Source organism: Megascapheus bottae, unplaced genomic scaffold (genome assembly GCF_031878675.1).
Source record: "Megascapheus bottae isolate mThoBot1 unplaced genomic scaffold, mThoBot2.hap1 HAP1_SCAFFOLD_81, whole genome shotgun sequence".
Lineage (NCBI taxonomy): Eukaryota > Metazoa > Chordata > Mammalia > Rodentia > Geomyidae > Megascapheus > Megascapheus bottae.
Window position 1 is genome coordinate 666,333 of NW_028327393.1, and position 26,098 is coordinate 692,430.

At 41.0% G+C, this 26,098-nt stretch overlaps 1 protein-coding gene across 1 annotated transcript; it reads left to right on the top strand.

The window, feature by feature from the left end:
- The first annotated feature begins 15,866 nt into the window (after positions 1 to 15,866).
- LOC150039912 (glutamate receptor ionotropic, delta-1-like) lies at positions 15,867 to 25,563 on the top strand. Its single transcript, XM_090327516.1, has 5 exons — positions 15,867 to 15,941; positions 18,388 to 18,489; positions 19,893 to 20,090; positions 23,570 to 23,893; positions 25,434 to 25,563. The coding sequence occupies exons 1-5, from the start codon at positions 15,867 to 15,869 to the stop codon at positions 25,449 to 25,451; spliced, it is 717 nt and encodes a 238-aa protein (XP_090183642.1). The 3' UTR covers positions 25,452 to 25,563.
- The last annotated feature ends 535 nt before the right edge of the window (positions 25,564 to 26,098 follow it).

A 26,098-nucleotide genomic window follows, 5' to 3' on the forward strand; every position in this document is an offset into this window, starting at 1 on the left:
TATTTATTTATCAATCATGGGGCTTGAACTCTGGGCCTGGGTGCTGTCCTTGCACTTTTCAACTCAAGGCTAGTGCTCTACCACTTGAGCCACAGTGTCACTTCCAGTTTTCTGGTGATTAATTGGAGATAAGTGTCTCAAAGACTCTCCTGCCTGGGCTGGTTTTGAACCATGATCCTCAGATCTCAGCCTCCTGAGTAGCTAGGATTACAGGCATGAGTCACTGGCACCCATCTGTAAGTTTTGTTTTAAATCTTGGGGGCAAACATTAAATAACTATTATAGTCCAGATGACAGAGTTGGTTTCTGGCTTGTTTCTTGTAATTGTAATGAGTGATTCTGTAGAGAAGATGAGGGGATGAGATGGTTGCCCCTAAAAATGTGGCTTATTAGAATGAGGAATATTTTTTGTATATTTCCACATGACTACTCACTGTCTCTAATGTCACCTCTTCACTGTGTTGTATTATGGCATACTGTAAAGCTTACAATCTGATTCTTCTCATGGATGATGTAATAGATTTGCTTTGAAAATCAAAGGAGTAAGATAAACTAAACTGTGAACACATTGCCTAATATGTTAAGTGCTTACATATAAATAAATGGCTTTTTCCATTAATTATAATTTATAAATATGTATATTACTTGTAATAGAATATGAGAAAAACAGGACAACACTGTTATGAGTATTAGGAAAAGAAGAGGGGACTTTATTTCCTCTGAGCATTTAGATGTCGTGAGCTTAGTGGAGGATGAGCTTGCCAGATTTCTCTCTGTGTTTGATCTGACATACATACACACACACACACACACACACACACACACACACACACACACCACATATGTACTGATAATTTCTTTCCTAATCTAGGAGGATTTTCTTGAAAATGAGCTTCAGGGTACTCCATTGTCCCATCCAGTTCACTCTGACAAGGTGTTTGGGAAACTGAGTGGAAGGCAGGCCATTCACTTGTCCCAAAAGAACTCTGTTGGTTCATGGTTTGACAGAGCACAAGTTAAAAGCCTGTCAAGTTGAGATCGGGTACCCAACAAATCTGACCTGCAGAATTGTTGCCAATCCATCACTTGAACCTTCCCTGAGTAATGAACAAGGATGGAAAGAAACACCTCTGACATGAATCCCTTCTGATACTAGACGATAACTCTGTCTTCCTTTGGGCTAGCCCTGGGTTTTTGGATCAAGATGCTGTTGATCTCTTGGGCTGGGCAGTTGCTGCTGTTGTTGTTGTTTGCTAGTGGGACAGCTGTCATGTGTGTTGTAGGATGTTAAGTGATCTTTGCTAGCTAGTTGCCTGTTGGTGTCAGCTTCCTTCCCATTAGTCATGACAACGAAAGGTATCTCCAGATATTGCAGGTGTTCCCCAGAGTGGGGAGGAAAGAATAGACTTTAGTTGAGAACCACTGTGTTAGATAAGGAGGTTAGGAAGAAATCATTAGCCTCATGTCCCATTGTCAAAACTCTGGAAGCTTGGTGGGTACAGTAATATTAATCCAATCATCGGCATAGCTCACCCTGTGCAGAAGATAAAATTGATAGGAACCAGGGACTGGGTAGATATTTGGCTGGGACTTTATATTAGAGCTGCTTTGCTGGATGCAAAAAGAACATCCTTTGTTTGTGAACAGATATCAGTATGTTCAACAGCACTGTGAAATTCATGAGGGATTCAGTACTATGTTTTGTTCCTGCAGCAAGTGACCCCAGCTTGCTATAGCTTTTGATTTCCTATGTCCAATTTTTCACCTTAGATTGGGTCTGGTTTCTTGAACTCTGTCTGTGTCTAGCATTTTTGCTCTGCTCTAGAAATTATAATGCTGTGGGCTACACTCCAGGAGATACAGAGGGTGGGGCTGGACTCAGGGATTTTCTAGTATCCTGGGTCAATCAGAAGTATAAGGCTGAGGACCACTGCTCACACACAGCAGAGAAGAGCCCATGTGAGCTGTCCATCTCCCATAAACTGCTTCTGCTTCTCAAGGCTAGACTGAGTTCTACCAGCCAAGTGGGAGTAATGGCCTCTTTTACATTAAAACATAGTTTTATTTTATAAAATTAAACCTCATTGGAAACAAATCCCAAACATGAATTAAAATCAGCTTATTAAATGGTCTTGAAGTTCCTGAAGAGATGTTTTACTAATATCATTTAAAAACCTAGTCTTTTATATCCAAATATCTTTTAAGTAGCACATCAAAATAATTGAATGAATATGAATGCTGGAAGTCGGCTTTTGCTCCCAAGCTAGAGGCAGGTGGTTCTAAAAGCTCTCAAAAGGTCCTGTTTTCTTACTATAAACTCGGAAATAAGGAAGAAATGTATATGTACTTTAAGCAAGTTCAATTGTGTGTGTGTGTGTGTGTGTGTGTGTGTGTGTGTGTGTGTGTGTGTGTGTTTTGTGCCAGTACTGGTGTTTAAACTCAAATTCTTGGACTTTCCCTTAACTTTTTTTCCCACTTAAAGCTGAGTGAAAAAGTTACTTGAGCCATAGTTTCCTTTCCGGCTATTTTTGCTGGTTAAATGGAGCTAGGTAAGTCTCATGGACTTTTCTGCTCAGGCTAGCTTTGAAGGGTAATCCTGGGTTCTCAGCCTCCTGAGTAGTTAGGGATATAGCTGTGAGCTACCTATACCTTGACAGAGATGGTTTCCAATATCTGAACAGGCATGCTTAATATGATAGCATCAATAATTGTAAGTGTAGTTAACCAAAGATATAGGCACAGCAATTTAATAGGAAAGATTACAAATAGCCAAGGGCAAAAGAATCTGATGCCAGAAACTATAGGTTAAGGAATGCTCTTGACCTTGACCTCAGCTTTGAGCCCCCTGGTACGTAAAGCAATAAGCAGAACTGGAATGGCACAGCCCTCAACACTTACTAAGAAGAATACAGTCCATTGGGAGAAAAGCTTCTATTTTGTATCCCTTTCTTTCTTTATAGTGGTGTACTTTGGGAGGCATTTATCACACCAGTTTCTAGATAAGGGACTTGGAACAACATAATGGATAGTGTCTTTGCTTGCAGTTTTACAAACAATGTAAACGTGATTCATAAGGCTCCAGCTTATATCAGTCCTGAATGAAAGCCAAGAGCATAAACAAAAGCGATTTTCTAGTGTTGTGTCAGTGCTTCTGTGGAAAGCCAAAATGATATCATCCAAACTCGGAGCTTCCTAGGAATTTGTTTTGGCACAGAGTAGAACTTAAATGTGTTAATGCCAGTACTGGGGCTTGAACTCAGGGCCTTGTGCTCTTGCATGGTGTTTTCACTCAAGGCTAGCACTCTACCTGGAGCCACACTTCCAGGTTCAGTTTTATTGCTGGTCAACTGGAGACAAGAATTCCATAGACTCTCCTTCTTAGGCTGCCTCCAAACTGTGATTCTCAGGTCTCAGCCTCCTGAGTGGTTAGGATTACAGATGGGAGCTACTAGCACCTGGCAAATTTTGTTTACCTTCTTAATGGTTAGCTTTTACTTAAGTTTTTTTTTTTTTGCCAATCCTGGGCCTTGAACTCAGGGCCTGGACCGTGTCCTTGGGCTTTCTCAAGACTAGAGCTCTACCACTTGAGCCATAGCACCATTTCTGGCTTTTTTCTAAGTATGTGGTACCTAGAAATCAATCCTGGGTCTTCGTGCATGCTAGGAAAGCACTCTACCACTAGGCTAAACTCCCTGCCCCTTTTCCTTAAGTTTTAATATGAAATTGTAATCCCATTTGTTCCATGGAACCTCCGTTGCTTTCCTGAGATCATGTTAGATAGCCAACTGTGTGCTTAAATGTCCAGTGCATCCCAGTCCTCCATGAACCTCCTTCCCCAACAACTGTTTATATGTCTACATTGAAGACAGTGGACTGTGAATAATGGGCATGACCTACCTTTAGTTATGCTGCTATTGCCAGCTCCCACACCAACTCTGACACACAGAGGGCCCTCATGACCATTCATCAGTCAAGTCCAAACTGGAGTCGTTCCTGCTAGAAGACACAGGTATGTGCAGGGATATCCTCTGGGTTTGGTATCAGATTGCCAAGTTCAAACATGGACATTCTTGGTCAGTCTTGGTCAAGACAAAAAACTCACTGAACTTCTTTTCTTGGTCTATAAATAGAAGCTGTACTGATCACTAGAACACACCATAGGTCCTGATGCACAGCCATCACAATGAGATTGATGGATCATCTGCTCCATCAGATCAGGGTTGGTAGGCAGGGGGGTAGAGTTGTGGTCTCTACAGGAACCAGCATATAGCCACTTGCTTATTGGCCACTCAAATTGGTCCTGTGCCAGGTTCTCAGACACAGGAAGGTGGGAGACCAGGTTGGTAGTTGTGTGCACACCAAGTCTCTTATTTTCTTCTGTTGATGTGGAATCCCTGTGTTTCCTTCTCTGCACTCACTGTTCCTCCACACGGTGGTGGGTTTGTGGAAGACCATTGGTCAAAACTCTCATCTGTGAGGCTTTTGAAGCCTTTAGGTAGGCTCTCACTGCCTCTTACAAGGCAATGGAGGGATCTTGAACCAACCAGTCTCATGTTCGGTGTGATATGAGATGGCTAACAACATGCCCACATCTGAGTTAATAGGCTAATGTCTGGTTCGTCTTTCATAGTAGGGATGACTCTGCATAGATGGGTGGTGTCTGTAGGGATTCAGTGAAGACATTTGTCCAGGAGGTTCAGCTGAGACCCACACAGAGTCTACACACACACATGCACTTGCACTTCTCTCCAGTCCATCCAGACACCAGGATTACTGCCAGTGCTAAAAGACTAGGCTGATCTAAAGGCATCACTAGTTCTTTAAGAAAAGCTCGTAACAGTGATAAAGATAAATTTAGTACACCAATATGCCAGTCATTTGAGATACAGCCTACTCTTACCCTGTAAATAACTCTTTAAGATATGGAGGCATTCATTTCATTATTTTGCAGGCAACGGAAGAGAATCAAAGAGGTTAAGGTCGGTTGTTCAAGTTCATGCAGTCTAAGTTTGATCTCCAGGCTCAGCCGCCACCTATCATGTCTTGCTTTCTTGCACTCAGCATATTGGATGTAAATAAAGTAGGCTTGAGGATGGGAGGATTTCTGTACATAGCTACTCTTCCACATCCGTTTCATTGCAACTGCTCCTTCCTTAGAAACAATGGTTTTTGTGAGCCTTTTCTATTTGGGGAAATTCAGTTTACTCCTAGAATTTGCGATCCTGTCTCATCCTTTTTGTCCTACCTTGGGACTTTCCAGAAGATCACTGTACTGTCTGTTTCTCTTCAGTGCATTCTACAAAACCTCTTTTCCTGTCACTGATGATGTTAATTCCATTCTCTTCTTTCTCCCTTCTAGACCATACATTTCTCTGGGACAGATATTAGGTTCCATTCATCTTTGTGACTTGTGTCTATCAGGATCTGGCAGGCGGTAGGACTCAATCATGCTTGTTTAATTAATGGATACATTGATGATTCAATGGCAGGAACAACTCCGTGACCCATTGCCTACATTTGGAAAGTATATTCAGATGATACTTGCCCCACTCTCTCTGATTCTATTGTGCGCTGAGGAGTCAGACTGTGTGAGGTGGCCTTTAGTTTTATGAAAATTTTACTATATCATTGGTATTTGAGTAAAATGGACAGATCACTCATTGATGAAAGATAAACTCAGGTATTTATTTATAGGTGTTTTATTCCCTTAAAACTTGAAAAGGAAATGAAACTTTGTATTTTTTTTGTTTTTTAGTGGTCCTAGGATCAAACTTTACACATTGTACTTGCTAGACAAGGACTTAACAATGTGAGATCTTTTTGCTTTTATTTATCAAGTCTGGCTTTTGCCCAGGCTCAGCGGTCCTCCTACTTGTGCCTGCTGTACAGCTGTGATTACAGTTCTGTGTTATCATCATACCTGACTTGTTCTTTGAAATAAGAACTCATTAAATGTGATGGCTAAGTTAGCCTCAAGATGAGATTCACCCATTTCCACCTCTGGTGTTGACTGGAAGCTTTCCAGTAGTTACTGTACAGTGTTTGTAGGGAACTGGCTTCCCCATGATGCCAAACAGGCCAGGCAGGCTAAGGTTGGAGCTGCTCATAATGCGAGTGTTGACAGAATGGTGTGGAACATTCTGAGTAGGCTGGCTCAGAGGGGATGATATGAGGCCATTTTCCACCCCCTTCCTATGAAAGGGAGCTCATCAGGAGGTTATTCTAAGACCACCTTTTTGGGGTGGTTGGATTGTGAGTTCAGTGCTGCTCCTGAGATGTGCTTCCCTCTATCTCATAAAGAGCCTGAGGGCTGGGACTATGTGTGCTTTGGCCCTGCACTAATTACAAAGATTATAAGGATACAGTCCAGGGGGGAATCTAACACTTTCTGGAGTTTATCTATTCCAAGCTTCATTACAGAAGGTGAATTCAGGAAAGGCCATTTGAGGAAGACTGATATGGCTCTGTCCTGGTTGCTCAGAGTGCAGATGAAAAATGTGGGGAAGAAAAATCTGGCAATGATTCTTGCCCCTTGTCACTGCTAGGGCAATAGCAGGTCTTCATCCCTGGTTACAACAAGCATGGTTTGAAAAGTGTACTTTATGATTTTATAAAGAGAAGTTGAGCACTATGAGAAAGTTTTAAACTGCATTGAATTCTAAGTATTACTTGAAATAATCATCATTAGGACTGGAGAGGTAGCTCGGGGGTTTGATGCTTAACTAGCAGGTAGAAGACCCTGAGCTCCACAAAAATAAGAAAAGAAAGGAAAAGAATAAAACACAAAAAAGAAAGACAGGATTAACTTTTAGATCATTTAGATTATTTGTCTATCCACCTACTCATCCATCCATCCAACCATAATCACATCCCTATACCACGTATTATATGTATGTGCATATATTAAATATTTATATGACTGTAATAAGAGTATGTATGTATGGAGAGTGTGTGTGTTCATGTGTGCGTATGTGTGCCTGCATACATGTGTACATTCCAGAACTGGGATCTGAGTTCTCACTTAGCTTGCTTACTCAAGGCTGCTACTTCACCACTTCAACCACACCTTTACTTCTGGCTTTCTGCTGGTTAATTGGAGATATGAGTCTCAAGGACTTTTCTTTCCAGACTGGCCTTGAATTTTGATCCTTCGATCTCAGCCTTCTGAGTAGTGTATTACAGCCACCAATGCCCAGCCATACATAGATACATAGATACATAGATACATAGATACGTACATATATACAATGCATGCATACATGCATGCATTGTATATATATATATGCATGTATTTGCCCATATAATATTTTATTAGAAGTGGAAAATGTGGATCCTGAGGCTTGAACTCAGGGCTTGGACACTTTCCCTAAGCTTTTTTGTTCAAAGCTAGTACTCTACCACTTGAGCTACAACTCTACTTATAGGTTTGGGTACTTATAAGTTTGGCTCAGGCTGGCTTTGAACTGCAGTCATCAGATCTCAGGCTCTTAAGTAGCTAGGATTATAGGAGTGAGCCACTTTTGCCCAGTTTAATCAAATAGTCTTAATTCCCCCACTGTTGACCTATATTGAGCAAAAAGCCACTAAGGAAATTAAGCTCTCTTACATTTGGTCCTACAGGTTTCTCTTCCACATAGGAAAAAAAATTCAGCAGACTGAACAGGTAAGACCACGTGGTCTCTGCTGTCGGGACATCTCAGTGGGAATGACAGCCGATCTGCTGTTCCCAATTTTCTGTAGCTGTTGGGTCTTATTTTGAAAACTCTCTTCCTAATGTCACCTGAGCCTCCAGCACAAACCCTTCCACATCCTTCCCCAGACCTGCTCCCAGGCATAGCTTCTTGGAGTTAGCCCGGCTCTCCCTTAATATTGGCTTACTTCACTTACATATGACTTGTCTCATTTAGAATATCACTGCCACGAGAAGGGGAGCCTGTAACCAGGGAAACCAGAAGCAGCGCTTTGCAATTCAGAGCTAGCCAGACTTTCTGCTCCATTTCCCTGTATTCTTACACACTTTTGGTTCTTTTCTCTCTTGAAATTGCAAGAATGTCAACACCCACAATCTTCATACATCTCACGGCCTATTCTCCTAGGGCCTCCCTTCCGCCTACTAGCACAAACTTTTCCATTTCTATCCATTCAACATTGCTCCAACAGTTCTCTTCTCATTATGACTACATCCTATTTAAGGCCGTGGCATTTTTCTAGTGTTAATAGCGATTAACAGTGATAATGATGAGGGTGTTCCTCTAACTTGTTATGGCAAAGAAGTAGAACTGAATGGAATGAAAGTCACCCGCACCTTTTTCAGCATCGGAACTCAAAATGGCTGTCAGAACCTACCTTGCAGAATTCAGACTGATGAATAGTGTAAAGTGTCATTAGTTCAAGTTAATTCAAACCAACAAGAGTTCCATAGACTGTTAGTATGGGCCCATACGTAACATAGAGCTGAGGGGGATGGAACCGATTTTGAGTGATAATAGCCAATAACTGAGGGGAAGCTATGGATGAAAGTATTTGAACTTGAGGAAAGAGTATGACCAATTCAGCTGTCAGGCTGAGGCACTGGTGACTCAGGCTTGTAATTCTACTCATGAGAGTGAGATCAGAGCATTGTGGTTCGAGTTCAGCCTGGACAGAAACATCTATGAGATTCTTTTAAAAAATTATTTTTATTTTTTTGCCACTCCAGCCTTGAGCTCAGAGCCTGAGTACTATTTTTGGGCTTTCTCAAGGCTAGAGCTCTACCACATGAGACACAGCACCACTTCTGGTTTTTTCTAGGTATGTGGTACCAGGAATTGAACCTAGGTCTTCATGCATTCTAGGCAAGCACTCTACCACTAGGCCAAACTCTCTGCCTCAAATCTGTGAGATTCTTATTTTCCAATGAACCACTAAAAAGCTGAAAGTGGAAAGCTCAAGTGGTAGAGCATCAGCACATCAGCATGAGCCAAAGATCTAAGAGGAAACTCCCAGGCTTTGAGTCCAAATCTTAGCACTGCTCTTCTAAACTATTTCCCCTCTCCCCCACCCCCCACAAAAAATGAAACAAAAGAATACAAACAGTTCAAGGAACTTGCAAAAGTCCCAGTCTTATGAGTGAGAAAAACAGAATTCTATTCTGGTTATAGACTACACTTGTTAGAACTTGCAGTTTATTTGGACAGATAAAACCAATACACCTAAAATAATTAAAGAGAGATTCAGAGCTAGCAGTGTGGTCATAAGCTATATCATAGTGCAGTTTCAAAATGAAAACACTTTTTTCTTTTTCTTGTGATTGACTTTCTTTCTGTAAAACAATTCACACATTACAGACTTTTATTGTGAGAGATAAAGATTTTCTGTAATCTCATTGTTTTGCCAATGCTAGAAGCAGACATTTATATCTACCGTTGTGTTTGGGGAATATTTATGTACCAGCTCACAAAAAAATGAATAAATATTAAAACTTTTGAATGCGGCCGGGGGGATCACTACTACACTGTTGGTGGGAGTGCAAACTCATTCAACCAGTATGGAAAGCACTATGGCAGTTCCTCAAAAGACTAAAACATAGAGCTCCCCTATGATCCAGCAATTCCACTACTTGGCATTTACCCAACCATCCAGAAACTAGGGCCTACTAAATCCACTACCACAACAATGTTCATTGCAGCATTATTTACCATAGCAAAGATATAGAACCAACCCAGATGCCCCTCAGTTGATGAGTGGATCAACAAGATGTGGTATTTATACACAATGGAATTCTATTTTGCTGTCAGAAAGAATGACATCGCCCCATTTGTAGGAAATGGAAAGACTTAGAAAAAATCATATTAAGTGAAGTAAGCCAGACTCAAAGGAACATAGGCTCAATGGTTTCCCTCATTTGTCATAACCATTAGAAACCTTGGGCTCTCCTAGCAGAGATTTAAAATAGAACAAAACCTAGATACATAAGGCCATAGTATGACGCCAAATGAAAGGACCTTCAGCATATAGAAACAAAAGCCATATAATGAGTGATTGTTGTCCTTAATGTACTATGTTATCTCTCATCTCTTTTGCTGTTCCTTGGTTATCTCATAGTGTTACCATATTTCATCTGATATGTTGTATATATGTATATTTGGTTATTTGAAATCAGATAGGGAAGAGGGGAAAACAAGATGAGGGGTGGGAGTGGGGGGAGGAAAATGAGGACCAAGATATGAGAAAGGGTATCAATGAATGCACCCTCTATCTGGTGAATATAATGTAACCGTTCTATTAATTACAATAAAATATATGGAAAACAAACAAAAAACACCTTTTGAAACGTATACTGGGTATTGGTGCTTAACACCTCTAATCTTAGCTACTCACAGGACTAAAATCTAAGGATAGCTTTTCAAAGCCAGCCCAGGTAGGGAAGTCTCCATTTAGCTAGCAAAACATCAGAAATGGAGATGTGGCTTAAGTGGTAGAGTGCTAGCCCTGAGCAAAAAGGGCCTGAATTCAAAACTCATGTACCACCTGCTCCCTGCACTGAATGAAGCATGTTGTAGGTAATGTTATATAATCTCCTTTAAACATATACAATGGACCTATTGGCAGGTAAAATTACATTTATGTTCCTATTAAGCTTTCTTACAGATACAACCAATTCTTTGAAAATGATCTGAAATTTCCTATCTTGCTCTAGGTAGCTAAAGGACCCTTCCCTCTTGAGTTTACTAACATTGGTTATACTAGTGGTTTGGAATTTTTTTCCTCTCATTATCCCTCCTAAAAGGTCATAATTGGGTTACATGAGAGGTTGGTCCCACTTCTCAGCAAATGAATACATTAATTTCAACCATTTTACACACACACACACACACACAGAGCGAGAGCGAGAGCGAGAGCGAGAGCGAGAGAGAGAGAGAGAGAGAGAGAGAGAGAGAGAGAGAGAGAGAGAGAGAGAGAGAGAGAGAGAGAACCTATTTCTATTTAGATGCAGTTATCTCCATTTATGCACCCATTTGAAGTATATAATGAATGACCAACTTTGACCTGTGCATATGCAAATCACCCAACACTCAAAATAACCAGACATTTCTCATTTCTAAATACCTTCTGCTTCTTTTTTTGCATTTAAAACCTTCTATCCAGATTCAGCCTCAGGCAACCACAGACCTATTTTCATTACCTATAATCATGCTGTTGTGAGAATGTTACATCAACAGAATCACAAAGCATGGGATCTTCTGCAGCTGGCTCTCTTCTCTTCAGCCAAGGCTTCTGAGGCTACAGCATGGAATTGTGCTTCTCAGTAGCTTGTGGTTTTTGAGAGATGAGCTCGTACTCTATTGTACAAATAGGCTCGAGCTTATTTATCCTCTCACTAGCCAACCAATATTTGGAGAAGCTTCTCTGAGGATTCACATTTGGATTTGTGTTTGAGCAGATTTTATAGCTCTCCTGTATTATGCCTAGTGGTAGATTTGCTGTGTTTTGTAGTAAGGATTTGTGGACCTTTATAAAGAATTGCTGAACTATCTTCCAATGTCCCTGCACATTCTGTGTCCAAGTCAGTCTTGGAATTTCAACCACTGTAGTGATTTTAGCATTATTGACTTGTGTTAGTCTACATTCTTTGCATGACTCAGATGATGATCATATTTCTTTTCAGATGATTTTTCACACGGCTTCTTTGGAAAAATAAATATTTAGTCTGTAAATGTGAGTTGTCTGGTTAAGCACTGGGATTAGAATTTGATGATAGAGGGCCTCCATCTAATATATGAGGTTTTTGCTTCAATTCTGAGCACCAAAAGAAAGGAGAGATGTCCTTGCAATTAACTATTTGAAACCAGTATTCTCTTCATGTTCAGTTCAAGCTAACTTAATTCAGTGGGTTCCTCTTTACCTTGCCCCCACTCAAGGGTGTGATTCTTTGAGCCATACACTGAACACATATGTTTTCCAATTAAAAAATGAGCAAAAAAGCAAAAACAAATAGAGGACATATTATTAAAAAAATAAAGAAGACCATGAGAATTTTGCCTAGTGGTAGAGTGCGTGCCTAGCATGCACTAAGATTCCTCAGTACCACATACATAGAAAAAGCTGGAAATGGTGCTGTGGCTCAAGTGATAGAGCTTTAGTCTTGAGAAAGCCCCCAAACAGTGCCCAGTCCCTGAATTCAAGCCCCAGGACTGGCAAAAAAAAGAGGATCCCCAGGAGATAGTTGGTAATGTCCAGTTCAGAGGAACCTCAGCTAAATTAGTCATCTACAGACATAGGCAAGTTTTGTCATCCACTTCTAGTATGCTCTAAAGGAAAGCTTACCACTGAAGTATCCTCTTCCAGCTGTAAAAGTTGGCAATTGAGGTTTTTGATCTCCTGTCTTGTTGGACATGATTGATCATGAGATTTATAGTTAAACTTGTCTTTCCTTCTTCCTTCCCTCCTCATCTATACTTTCCTTCCTCCCCTTTCCTTCTTCCTTTCTCTTCTCAGCCCTTCCTTCCTTCCTTCCTTCCTTCCTTCCTTCCTTCCTTCCTTCCTTCCTTTCTTCCTGCCTTCCTTCCTTCCTCTTCTTTCCTCTTCCTTTCCCTTCCCTTCCTCTTTCCTTTTATATTGTCCTTCCTCACTTCCTTCCCTCCCTCTTCCCCTTCAGGAACTGGCAGACTATCTATATATAATTGACCACATCCTGTCTTTGGAGTAACACAGTTGAATTGCCTCTTATTGTTATTCTCCCGACTCATGAGAATGACACTTTAGTAATGACATACCTTTAGACACCTCTGTATTGAGGTTACAGATCACACAGCTTAGTCTTTCAAAAGAAGTTTGTCCCATTTAGGGTTAATATCCCTGTATATACTAAGGACAGGGCCACAAAGACCCAAATCCACACATTTTACAGCTCAGAAACACTAATATGAAGAACACTTCAATTGACTCAGGAAATATATTTTCCTGAAACCAGTGGTTTATGAAATTTATTCTCCAATTGGCTGATCTTTTGAGCAGTTGTTTGTCATAATCAGATTTTGAGACGATACATCTCCTTTCAAGTGATGATTATGCTCTAACCTCTGCTTCTAGCCACATTTCTGGTCTGGATAGAGCAGAGCTCCCCAGTGATTGAGAGCTATAGCTGTCTTAACAACTAGTGGCAGTACTCGTTTTGTTTAACAGTGCTGGAAATTAGTTTTTCGGGCACTGATCTTGACAGGTCAGCTGTCAAAAGTGGGAGTCTGAGGCTATAAATTAATCGATCCTATAAACAATTCTGGTCCGCAAAATGCAAGGGAAAGCCAGAGTAGATTCACTTCCATACAAATGAAATGGGCTGAAGTGGTGTGACTAAGTATCTGGACTTCTTTGAGTAAAGCATTTCTCTGGTTTCACATTTATCAAGCCTATTAGCCTCATTTGACTCTTACTGACTGAAACGAATTTTCCTTAGTATTTTGGGTAGGAACATCAGGAGTACTCTGGATGGTGGTGGGATGCAATCCCTTCTAATGCTGGTTGTCTGTCAGGTTGAGAAGATATTCTGAGACTTGATTTTATTTTGTTTTATTGTATTATTTTTACAAGTCCCACTGGATTCTCTCATTTGAAGTAAGCTTTCTTCTGTCCTGGTTTTATATATGGGGTACCCAGAGAAGCTACTTCTTTTAGATATGATGAAGGCTCAACATTCTGGTTTGTAACATTTGACCAAAAACACACAGCTTTGTGGAAGCAAGGAAATTCACTCAGCCTGAGGCTCTTGACTTCAGCTGCTGTGAGAGAATAATAAACTCGTCCACTGTTCACGAAGAATCCTGAATCCTGGAAAATGGCTACGCTTTGATGTATTTGAAAAGCAGAACTTTGGGATTTTCTTTGAAGTATTTCGGCTTTCATTGTCAGGGTACATGGATGCCTAAAGACCAAGGAGAGAAAAGTTGGTAATAAAGGAAAACAACAATACCAAAAAAAATCCTTTAAGTCCCCAATACCTACAGACTGATAAGATTGAATACCATCTTGGATTGTCCTCTTGCATTAGGATGGTCTGAATATTTGCTAAAATATTTGACTTTCATACTTCTTCTGAAGTTGAAAATTATCAAATTTCCTTAGGAATACGAGGCTCAATTATGGCTATTCCCTTCTCTCAAAGCTGCAGGGTTGTAGAGCCCAACACCAGATGGATCGAAGTATCAGAATATTATGCAGAATCAAAGTAGCAATTGCCTTTCCTATGAGGTTATAGAACTAAACCCACAGCTTCTAGGAGCCGCAACATGGGATTTATTTTGCTCTGACTTTAACTTAACTAATAAGTAATTTAATCCTAATTATTCATTGACATTCAGTCTTTAGTCATAAAAGAACATGTGATAGGATTTTTCTTAAGCACCTATGCTAGTTATTTTTATCAAAAAGTTATTTTCTTCCTGTTAAAGTATGGGGAAAGAAATGATTAAAGGCAAGAAGAGTTTAAACAAGTACTAATGATCATTTATGAGTCTTCCAACTGTAATACGTAATTCATGTATTACATTTTAATGTGTTTCCCTCCATTACTTTTCACCAATGCTTTTAAAAATAAACAAAATTAAGGTCATCTTGTACATAGTCTCATAACCTGATTCTCTTTTATTCTATGATTCTTAATTAGGTGATTATATGATAGATTATTTCAAAGTTGTGTTTTCCTCAGAACAGCCTCTCCACTTGGTACACAGTGAAGATATTTGTGTTTCACTTCATGGATAAGGAAATGGAATTAGAGTGAAACTGAATGCATTGAACAAAAATTTGTTGACTGCCTTTTATATTTCAAGTGCTGCTTGTCAAGTGAAGGGACACAGGAACTGGTTTATAAACCTCCCAATTTTGCTTTCCTTTATTTCTCATCATATTCTCCTAAATCTAGGCCAGTTATAGAAATTGATCTTAGAGATGAAAACGTAGCTCTGAGGCAAATCTAAAAAGCTTGGTATGAGAATGAACAAGGCCAAACCCAACCCAAGGGCTTGAAATACTGGATAGCTTATGACTCTAGAAAATAGAGAAAGAAACCTGGTCCCTCGGCTGACTCTGAGATTTATGCCTAAAGTAGAGGTTTTGGAGATCATATTCTTCCAGCATTAAAATATATCATGAAGACTATGAGAAGCACTCATTAATTATGATGAATATAACATACTAACATATGATGACAATGTATGATACATTAAGTGTTAGCATTAGGGAAACTATATGTGGATTATTTGTTTGTAACACATATTATTCCTATCTTAACAACTGAGGAGGACTGAGGTTGGGATAATCTCTGCACAACCTCTCTGTATGTTTTTTTCTGGTCCTAGTGATTGAACTTGGTCCTGAGTGCTGTCTGTTGGGTTTTTACTCAAGGATGACCCTACCACTTCTGCCACAGGCCCATTTCCAGGTTTTATTTGCTGAATAATTGGAGAGAAGCAATTCATGGGTTTCCTTCCTGGGGTGGCTCTGCAGTTTGCTCCTAACATTCTGCTGGATAGGGAGGGTTACAGGTGTGAGTCATGGGTGCCTGAATCTCTATTTTTTTGTAGCATTGTAAAGTAATTTTTTTAATGTATAAGGTTTTCCTTGGTTCAGAAAAAGTAAAAAATAGCATTGTATGTGGAAAGAACTAGCTAAATGGCAAGATCCTGAAAAAACATGTTATGCATAAGAAGTCTACCAGGGGCTGCCTAAACTGAGATGCGACTGAGAACCAGAGTGGGCTCTGGGGGAGGAAGCCATTCTTTTAGGTTGCATTTACAAATATTCAGGTCTATTCTGTAGGAAGTCAGACTTTATTAGACAATGCTAATTAACATCACTTAACTTTGTATTTGTTTGTGGTACAGGTGATCATGGGCACACTGGAAAGCCGGAAGGAAGAGAGACAGGTTGGGCAGAATGAGACTGGAGAAGAGACTGTAGATATGGTCAGGGTCAGAGGTGATGCTTTCTGGAACCCAGCAGTGGCTAGAAGTGGAATGTAGTGTGAACAGATGCTGAGAAGATGAGCTAAAACTCTAGCAGCACAGAGTTGCATTCTGTTTCCATTGTGCATCCTTATTTTCAAATGCAATCCCCATAGGTGATGTGTGGAACCTGGTTGTTAAGGCCATGGTCAGTTCCAAGCATACATCCAAGCTAGGCAATTTTAGTAGCAGATAAAGGAATCCACTTTCTCTAGAGAGTGGAATATCCATTGTCTGGAATAGACACGCTTTCTGGGATCAGATTGCCCCCTTCACTACTGTAAGTCATTGACCAAGCCAAAGAAACCTTCCCAGCTCTACCTCTACCCAAGCCCAGAGGCCAGGCATCAGGTTTCAGCTTTTCCAGTGTGAGCTAAACAGTTTTGGAGACACAGATGCAGGTTGATCAGAATATGCAGCCATTCCTGCCCTCTGTATCCATGTTGAAGCATCCTACCAATATAACCTTGACTCGATTTTCTAAAAGTGTCCACTTCCCTTCACCAGCATTTTGATCCAACTGCAAGGACTCAACTCTAGTGCTATTTCCCGAGACCCAGCAGAGACACAGCCTTACTATGTCCTTCTTTCTGTTCCAGTTTCCAGTGTAGTGCCATTATTATCCTTGATAGCATTGCTTTGAATTCTGAATAGGACTTTGGTTCTTCACTGCCAGTGGTTAGGAGGTTCTTCCGGTCATCCCCACTCATGTGAAACATTCAGTTATCACTGCTTATCACTCTATTATATAGGATGTATGAGTCTTCATGGGTATTTTGTTCTAGGTGAGAATAATCTAACCTCAGTTTCTTTTAAACCAGCTCTAGAGCTCCAGATCTCATTGCAATGAATTTTCCTTTAGACTTCAGATTTGTAGCATCTTCCAAGTAAGGTGGCTCCTAGAACTGTGGTCCAGTGTATGGACTCATGCCACACATATGAGGATAATGGGGAATTATGTCAAGCATGTGTGTCCTAAGTGGACTTACTGGTGGCCCTTTCCTATCCCTTCATGGAATGTATCTTCTGCCTAGGTTAATCAAGTGTCTTGTGTATCTTCCCTAATGAAGAGTGCATACTGCATAGGAAAGTTTGATCTGTTAACACTTTGCTACATTAATAGTGGTTCTTGGATCCTCTTCCTCTTCCTCCTCCTCCTCCTCTTCCTTCTCCTTCTTTTCCTGCTCCTTCACCTCTTCCTTCTCCTTCTTTTCCTCCTCCTCTTTTTTTTCTCCTTCTCTTCTTCTTCCTCTTCCTATGCCAATAGACATAAGTAATCTCAAGCTCCAGAATCAGGAAATATATACAAAAATCCCTAGGTTATTTATATATACCTCACAGGTTGAGAATTACCAATTTACTCTGCAGCCCTTGCTCACACTTCTGGCTTTTTGTTAGGACCACCTGGAGAACTAAAATAGCCATATCTAGCCCACTGAAGATGAATTAGGTCAGAATCTCTGGAGGTAGAGCCTAGCATTCAGTATGCTTTAAAAAAGACTCCTCAGACATCCTGATAGGCAATCAAGCTAGAGGCCCAGGGATGTAGAATAGCATGTCAGAATCCTCGAAGACGCATCCTACTCTTTATGACCAGGCCCTGGGGCTCTGATTTGATTTAGTTAGCGTAAGATGGGTCTAGTGTTTGTGTTCTGTTTTTCCAATACCCTAATTAATAATTGGGAATCACATACTGACCATACGAAGGTTTGCTCATTGTAGCTGAGGGTCTGCAGGGACACAGGGACAGGAAGCATTCCCCTAAAGGCTGTGTCTCCTCTGTGGTTCCTGAGTGAGGGTAGAGTCTTCTCCATTACCTTAGGCTGCCCTCATTGATTCACGGGGCTCTTAAATTGGCCCTGCCAGACAGGGGCATATGGCAGATCTAAGGCGTATTTACTCTGCAATCACCTTTTCCCTGCACTCCAGGGAGAGTTATGGTGTTTGAATTACAGCACAAACATGCAGGGAGGTCTTGGTCCTGCTTGCAGTCAACACCAGGGTGCAAGGCAAAGCTGTCCACTTACATTTCTTTGTTCCTTACAATACTGCTGGTTAAATGGTCCTGAGGCTTGGGAAATCCAAAGGAGGATCCAAGAAGAGGATATTTTGTGAGAAACACAATCATATGGCCTCAATGGGAAGACTGAGTAAAACTGAGCATAAACACCCATTGGTTTCATTTGAGGAATTTATGGAGTCCTAGAGATCTGGGCAAGCTGGTAAAAGAAGTATTATTTATTACATCTCTATTCTCTTCATGGTTTCGAGGTAACTTTGGGTTCCTAGGAAGTCAGGAAGTCTGCGCCTACTTGTCTAATTTGAGATCCCAATGCAGAAAGGGCTCCTGAAGCAGGCATTGGTGATTCTTCCATCCCTCACCCAACTTCCCTGTTTCCTTTGACAGCTGGCAACATGGGATTCTGAGAAAGGCGTAAATGGAAGCCTGCAGGAGAGACCCACGGGCAGCCGACTCCAAGGACTGACTCTCAAAGTGGTGACTGTCTTGGTAGGATCCTAGGGTTTTTCTGGTTGCTTTGCCAGCCAGGTTTTCAAATCAATGACTACTCTCTAGTTAAGGAGGGTTTGGGGGGAAGTGAAGATCTGGAGGAATCCTTTATTTTCTGGAGGAATGCTAATTTTGCCTTTCATTCAAGCCTTCGTATGAGCAATGAAGGAGAGATTCACTTCTGCCCTGCCTTTGTCCTGTGGGCCCGGGAGCCTTCTATGGGAGATCCTGGAGAGACTCTACAGTGGCTCTAGCATGTGCAGGCCTCCACTGTTTCGGAAATGAAAGCTGGTTCTTGATCCACTGCTACTTCCTGGGTTAGCACGGGATCCTCAGAGAGATGCTGGGACAAGGATCTTTTTTCTAGACAATTCCTTAGTTGCAATTTCTGTGCAACTGGAATCATAACCTGGACAATTATGTACAATTTTAGAATCCCCTGTCTCTTAAGTGCAGGGATATCTTTTATGACTGGGACAGACAGAGCCCAAATGTTGCCTGCCCTTCAACCACAGCAGTCACAGAAATTTGTAGCTTCAGGCTTTCTGTATTTCCTATAACACACATGGTGCATAAGCCCTAGGTCCTATTTTTCTCTCCCAACAAGCAAACTTAATGTGTTATAGTCCCCAGGAATGTTAGCCAAAAGCCCTTCTTCTTAGTTTCGCACAAATAGGGGTGTCTGAGATGTTTTTCAGATTGCCCCTGTCTTCACAGGTACACATACAAAGTATGTGTACAGACATGCTGTGATTGTGAATTCAGGTTCCAAGGTTTTATTTATTTAGCTTGATCATGCCCCTTGACTTAGGATTTGGTGTGGACCCCTTAGCCAGAATTCACTTTCTTGCAGATAGATACAATGCTTCCCTTGCCCAATTTGATACCACAGAGCTTGATGGTTGTGTATTATCCTGGATGAAAAGTGTCCCATTTCGTTCTTGGTACTCATTGGGTGATGATACTTCCTAAGGGCAGAATCCTCATTCAGCATGAATGGTACAAAGGAAGAAATGAAAAAAACATGTAATGTTATGCTGAGAGTTGGGGGATGTTGGGAGTTTTTCTTGGTATGGTGCACACAGGGCAAGTAAATGTCTCCTCCTGTCTATTGATCTTTGTCCTGGGCACTGGAGCCTGTCTATTCACAACCTGTTTTTAGGAAAGGGCAAGAGGTTCATCCTCCAGGAAGACATTGGTTAAATTATGCTTGGTGCTGGGGAAGGGATTTTGGATTGTGTACATTCTAAGCAAATACTCTACCACTGAGCTACACTCTTTGCCCTAATTCTGATACATTGCAAAGCTCTGACCTATCAGATTGATCTTCTCAACAATACCCTGAAAATATAAGCTCAAGATCCTTTTATTGAATTGAAGAACATTTCTTCTGCTGTACTTAGGAAGAACCTTTTGTGATGTTGGCTGAAAACATCCTCGGCCAGCCCAAGCGCTACAAAGGATTCTCCATAGATGTGCTGGATGCACTAGCCAAGGCACTGGGCTTCAAATATGAGATTTACCAGGCCCCTGATGGCAGATATGGTCACCAGCTCCATAACACCTCCTGGAATGGCATGATTGGAGAGCTCATCAGCAAGGTAGGTCTGGAGAGCAGAGCCATTGGGGAGAGGAACCTGAGTGTGTCTCTGGGTCTGAATGTGTGCTGATTCATTTTGCAGTTCAGTCCTCGGGTCCAGCTAAACAGTTGAGTTAACATTCTCCATATACCAAGGACTTCTTTACCTCCCCCTCCTACCTTGTTGTGACCATTTCTGCTCTCTTAACCTTCTGATTCCTTGGTGTTCTGTAATTTCTCTCCATGTCCATTGTTCTCATTCCTTTGAAAACTACACACTGTGATCTTCTCTTCTATATAATACACTTTTCAAGAAACCCACCCTTACACTTGGATTAAAAGAACCTAGGACCCCCTTGAGGATTCTGGTGAATGCTTAGTCTTCTATTCCTCTACGATTCTAAGTGGGATACACACACACACACACACACACACACACACACACACACACACACACACACAAAACCATTTGTGTGTATAAACCAGCACTGCTATTTGTTGGTGATTGGGCATTCCCAAACTCCTTATTTGCATATTAAACCATCACTCTTCTCTCAGTGTAGAATTGGGACACAAAGCCAGTTCACCACATCCACACAGCTGACTGTAATCTCATGGCCTCGGGGTCATTTCCCCGTAGGCATTTAGGTTAGAGGCAGTTCATTTGAGCCATCTCCAGTCATGTCACATCGCCATTAGCCTTGGCAATATCTGATATTGTTATGGACAACACCAGGCTATCATCTCTTTGTCCCTATACCTCCAGGGATTCTTGCTGAGTGCCATCCTGGCATCCACTCTCATGAGTCTTGCTACCAGGCTACCCTTGCTGTCCTTGTCTACCATAATAACTCTTGGTAGATACTTAGGATCTTTTCTCTCTTTCTTTAAGTCCTCATGCTTTCTAGGCATAAAAGCCATGCCCTTAGTCCTTTTTGCTTTAGTTATTTAACAGGTAGGGTCCTATGAGTTTTGTCTGGGGATGATCTCCAACCACAAGTATCTTCACTGTCTGAGATTTTAAAGGCAGACCCTAGGCCTAATATCTTTCTAACTTTTCAGCTCCTTGTAACCTTTAATCTCCCCCCACTCCACAAACAACTTTATTGAGATAGGCCTTACACATTTTTAGAAGTACAACTCAATGATATTTAGTAAATGTAGAGTTGTACAACTATCACTATAATGTAGTTTCAGAATATTTCATTGCCCACTGCAATCGCTTCTGTTTATTTACAGTTAATACCATTTCCATCCTCAGCCCCAGGCAACCCTTAATCTACTTGCTGTCTCTACAGAGTTGCTATTGTAAATATTTCATATAAGCAGAGGCAGATCATATGTGGTCCTTTGTGTCTGAATCTTTTACTTTACATAAGCATTTTGAGCTTCATCCCTCTCTACTGTTTCTTTGTCTTCTTTGTACTGTACACTCCCCTGGCTTATATTACACAGTTCACAAAATCTTCTCTCCTTTCATCCCTTCTGATTTCCTGTGTTGCTAGCTTCTTTTCTTTTTCTTATGTATCATTTATCACTTTTTTTTTGATAGTACTAGGGATTAAACTTAGGGCCTTATGTTGGCTAAGCAAGGACTATACTACTTAAGCCATAACCCTCAGCCCCTTTAGGTTTGATTTCTTGCTACCCATAAACTCTGAGTATGTTCTATTATCTTGGCTCAGACATTCAGGCTTGTTTATGCCTGCATTATCCAGATAATGCATAGTTATGTGTGTTCTCCAGACTCTGGTGGACTTTTCAGTATAGCTCAAGTCCCTCACTTTGTCTTTCCTTGGATTAATCCTTTAGCAATATCCCTCAGAGAAAGTTTCAAATGTGTTTGTATCTCCTCTAGCTATCTAATCATCTTCTCAATTGAAAACAAAGATTGTCTTCCCATATTAGAAAGTGAGACTTCTGGGTATGAAATGTTACTCTTGCTTTTATTGAAATGCACACCTCCAGGGCCTTTGCTCTCCACTCACAGAAGAGGAAAATCTCTGCCATCGTAGATCAACGCCCTTCTCCTTTATCGTAATTTTATTTTCTTATTCTTCTTCAAGTTCTTACTTCATAAATTAATTCCCCTCCATTCTATGTAGTCAGTTTACCCTGCTCCACTAAGTATCTTTCTCAATCTTTAAATGTGGTCCAAACCCTCCTAATCCTAAAATAAATCTTTGGATCTTGGATTTCTGGAAAGTGAGACAATAATTTGGATATGTTCTGGCATAGTCATCTCCAATACATTTTTCCCTCCTTTGATTGTTGTTGGATTTAAGTTTAGGATCTCAGTGTACCTTCCTCTCTAACTCATGTAGTAAATGTGATAAATACTTTTCTAGGAGCTGATTTCTCTGATGTGAGCAGGTGAGTGGGCCAATGTCATAATTCGTCATTCTAAATTAGGGACTTGGAACTTCTGGAGTTTCCAAGACCTAAGATCAGTGTACAAGAGGTACAAACTTGGTAGTTTCACCCTCTGTCTAGTTCCGTTTTAAAGTAGTATTTACTGTTTTTGAATAAAGCCTGTTTTGGAAAGCACAGATCTTGGAAAATAATTTTCAGATCACAGTGATGACATGTGCAAAGAGACCATTTATCACAGGCTCTGTTAGAGTGGGAAATGAACCCAAGTATCCACAAGCCTTGACTTAAGGGTGGCAAAGAAAGACATCATCAAGTGATCTCTACCATGAGAGGATTTTACCCCCTGGTAGAATCAGCATGTAAAACTATCATACTAGCTGGATGCCAGTGGCTCATACTTGTAATCCTAGGTACTCAAGCTGCTGATCGCAGTTCAAAGCTGGACCAGGAAAGTCCATGAGACTCATACCACTAATTAACCACCAAAAAAGCTGAAAGAAGAGTTGGGATTCAAGTGGCAGCACTAGTCTTGAGTGCGAAACCTCAGCAGCAACACCAGGCCCTGAATTCAAGTCCTAGGACTGGTGCTCATACAAAATCAGACTGATTAGATGTTGGTGAGAGTCACCAGAGTTGTACAACCCACTGTAAAACTTGTCAAGTACTCTAAAAAAGAAATAAAGCAAATGTAGTATATAGAACTAAGAGGGATCAATGGGGAATGAGGAGAGCCCGTGGCCTGGCTGTGTAGGGCAGAGGCATATAATGCTAGACGAATGTAAAGGGTCTTGGTGGAGGGGTAGAAAGATAGAAAAAAATGGGCAGTAGAATAGAGATAACATTGGCTAAGGGAACTGGTAGTAAGGAAGTGAAGAAAAACTACCATTCACATACTTGGCTCTGTTTTCTATAACTTGCCAAAAGATTTGAGGCTTGAGAAAATTTCATAAAGCAAAAGAGATAATAGCCACGTAGTGCGGGATTTTGCTTTACAGTCTCTCAAACTTTCCGATTAGCAGCTCTCAAACCCGTTTCCACTGAACAGCATGATTCAAAGGGCAGAGGGTGGGCCTTCACTGAAGCAGTAAGCAGGCGGTCAGCCACTGATCAGCTCCTTTTGCCTTTCAGAGAGCAGATTTGTCCATTTCCGCCATCACCATCACCCCAGAGAGGGAAAGCGTGGTGGATTTCAGCAAGCGGTACATGGACTATTCAGTGGGGATTCTCCTCAGGAAGCCTGAAGAGAAAATCAGCATCTTCTCCCTTTTTGCTCCTTTTGATTTTGCTGTGTGGGCCTGCATCGCAGCAGCCATCCCTGTGGTTGGTGTGCTGATATTTGTGTTGAACAGAATACAGGCTGTGAGGGCTCAAAGTGGTACCCAGCCTCGATATCCGCTTCTGCTACTCTGCACAGCGCCATCTGGATTGTCTATGGAGCATTTGTTCAGCAAGGTACCTGCCTGAGTCCTGGTGTTTGCCTAATCCCAGACATCTAAAAAAATTTACCTGTAGTTAGAATTATTAGTTACAGCTGGGTGAGGTGGCTCATGCCTGTAATCCTAGCTACTGAGGAGGCTGAGTTCTGAGGATCAAGGCTCAAAGACCACCCCAGCACAAAAGGACCTGAGACTCTTAACTCCAATTACCCTTCAGAAAATGGGGTTTGGCTCAAGTGGAGGGTTGTAGTCTTGAGCTGAAGAGCTCAGGGACAGTGCCCGGGCCAGGTTCAAGCCCCCTGACCCACAAAAGAAAACAATTCTTAGTTCCAGGTTTGTTTTTAAGTTTTACCTTGGTTCTGGGGCTTGAACTCAGGGTCTGGGTGCTGTCCCTGAGTTTCTTTTGCTCAAGGCCAGCACTCTACCACTTAAGCCACAGCTCCTTTTCTAGCATTATTGTAGTTTATTGAAGATAAGAGTCTCATAAACTTTCCTGCAAGGGTGGGCTTTGAACCAGAATCTTCAGATCTCAGCCTCTTGAGTAATTAGGATTGTAGGCGTGAGCCTCTGCCTCCCAGCAGATGCAGTCATTTTAAATGCAATTTCATTCAATCTTTAGGATAGTTAGTTTCTCTAAGCAAGATCAGGTAAAAATTAAATAATAGGACAATAAGAAACTCAATGCTTCAAATCAGCATTCTCCACTTTTGGTAAAATTAACGTCAGAGTTCTGCTCTATAGTCTCTCCACCCTCCCACACATACGATTAGTGGCTATAGACATGAAATTCTGAAGCCTTAACGGGGTGAAAAATATCAGGGTTGCACTGCAAGGCTTTCGGCAGTCCTCTGTCCTTTCCTGAGATGGCAAGTCCCCTATGTGGGAGAGTTCTGGTGAGTTACAGGACTGTGGAAAGAACAAATTGCAAAGTTTTGAATGTGAATCTTGGCCTTGTTTGCACCTTAGCCAAAGCTTTTCATGGTTATGTAAGAATAGACAGGGAGAAGCTTTCTTGTGCTACCACCTAAGGGACCAAGGAGGAATAACTGGTCTCAGAGAGGCAGCTTTTCATTGAAGTTACATGCAGTGATTTCTGAAAATCCCAAGGGAAACAAACAAAAATCATCTAGCCAATAACAAGTGATATGGTATATCTCATTTTTTTCTGGTTTAAAAGGAAACTGGGGAAGCCTCCAGGTTGGAAATAATTCTGTATTTACTGAATTCCTACATCTACTCCATGAGAATCTGAAATTGTCCAAGACACCTTAAGATCATGTTACAGCCATGGCAGAATTTTTTAGCTGTAAGGTCACAAAATTTCAGACTTTATCTTTAGTGTTTTGACTTGTCTGTCTTTTATGGCCTTTCCTAAGACTGGTGGTTTTAGGGGCTTTTTTTGGTGTTTGTTTTTTTTTTCACCTAAAAAGATACATCCCAGCTGCCATCACTCTACAGTTCCCTAAAGCTTGTTTGTGTGGCACAGGTGCCAGCATTGCCCAAGGCTAGGAGTTTGAAGAAGGCACTGTTCACTCTATTCTACCTGCTTCCCACAGGAGGAGAATCTACTGTGAACTCCGTGGCGATGCGAATTGTCATGGGCAGCTGGTGGCTCTTCACCCTTATTGTGTGTTCTTCCTACACGGCTAATCTTGCTGCCTTCCTCACCGTGTCCAGAATGGATAACCCCATTAGGTAAGTCTATTCCTCCTTCTCCATCTGTATCTTCTGTGCTAGGAAGCTTCAACAAGAATGGATGGCTGACTGGATGAGGGTAGTTGGTATTGCAGACAGAACTTCTAAGCGGTGACGAGCAGCTTGGATCATTAATTGGATAATGGGGACAGTTAGCTGATGAGAAGGGCTTCACTTCGGTATTGTACTCCTTACACAATTACATAAATGTATACATTCAGGAAATAAGATTAAACAGAACATTCAAACACTGTATGAGACTAATAAATCAAACCATTCAAATTAACCAACTAGATTTCCTCAGACATTTAAACATGGATTGCAGACTCATTTAATCAAAATTTTTTATCAACATTTAGTTAAAATTAATTAAAACCACAAGTCTAATGTATTTTTCAAATCTCCAAACATCTTGAAATTATTTTTAAAAAACATGCCAATTATCACAAGCATTGGGAACATTGTTTTGGTTATGTTTATAAAATCATAACATTATTGATGTTGAGTACTAGACAGAGTTGTCTTC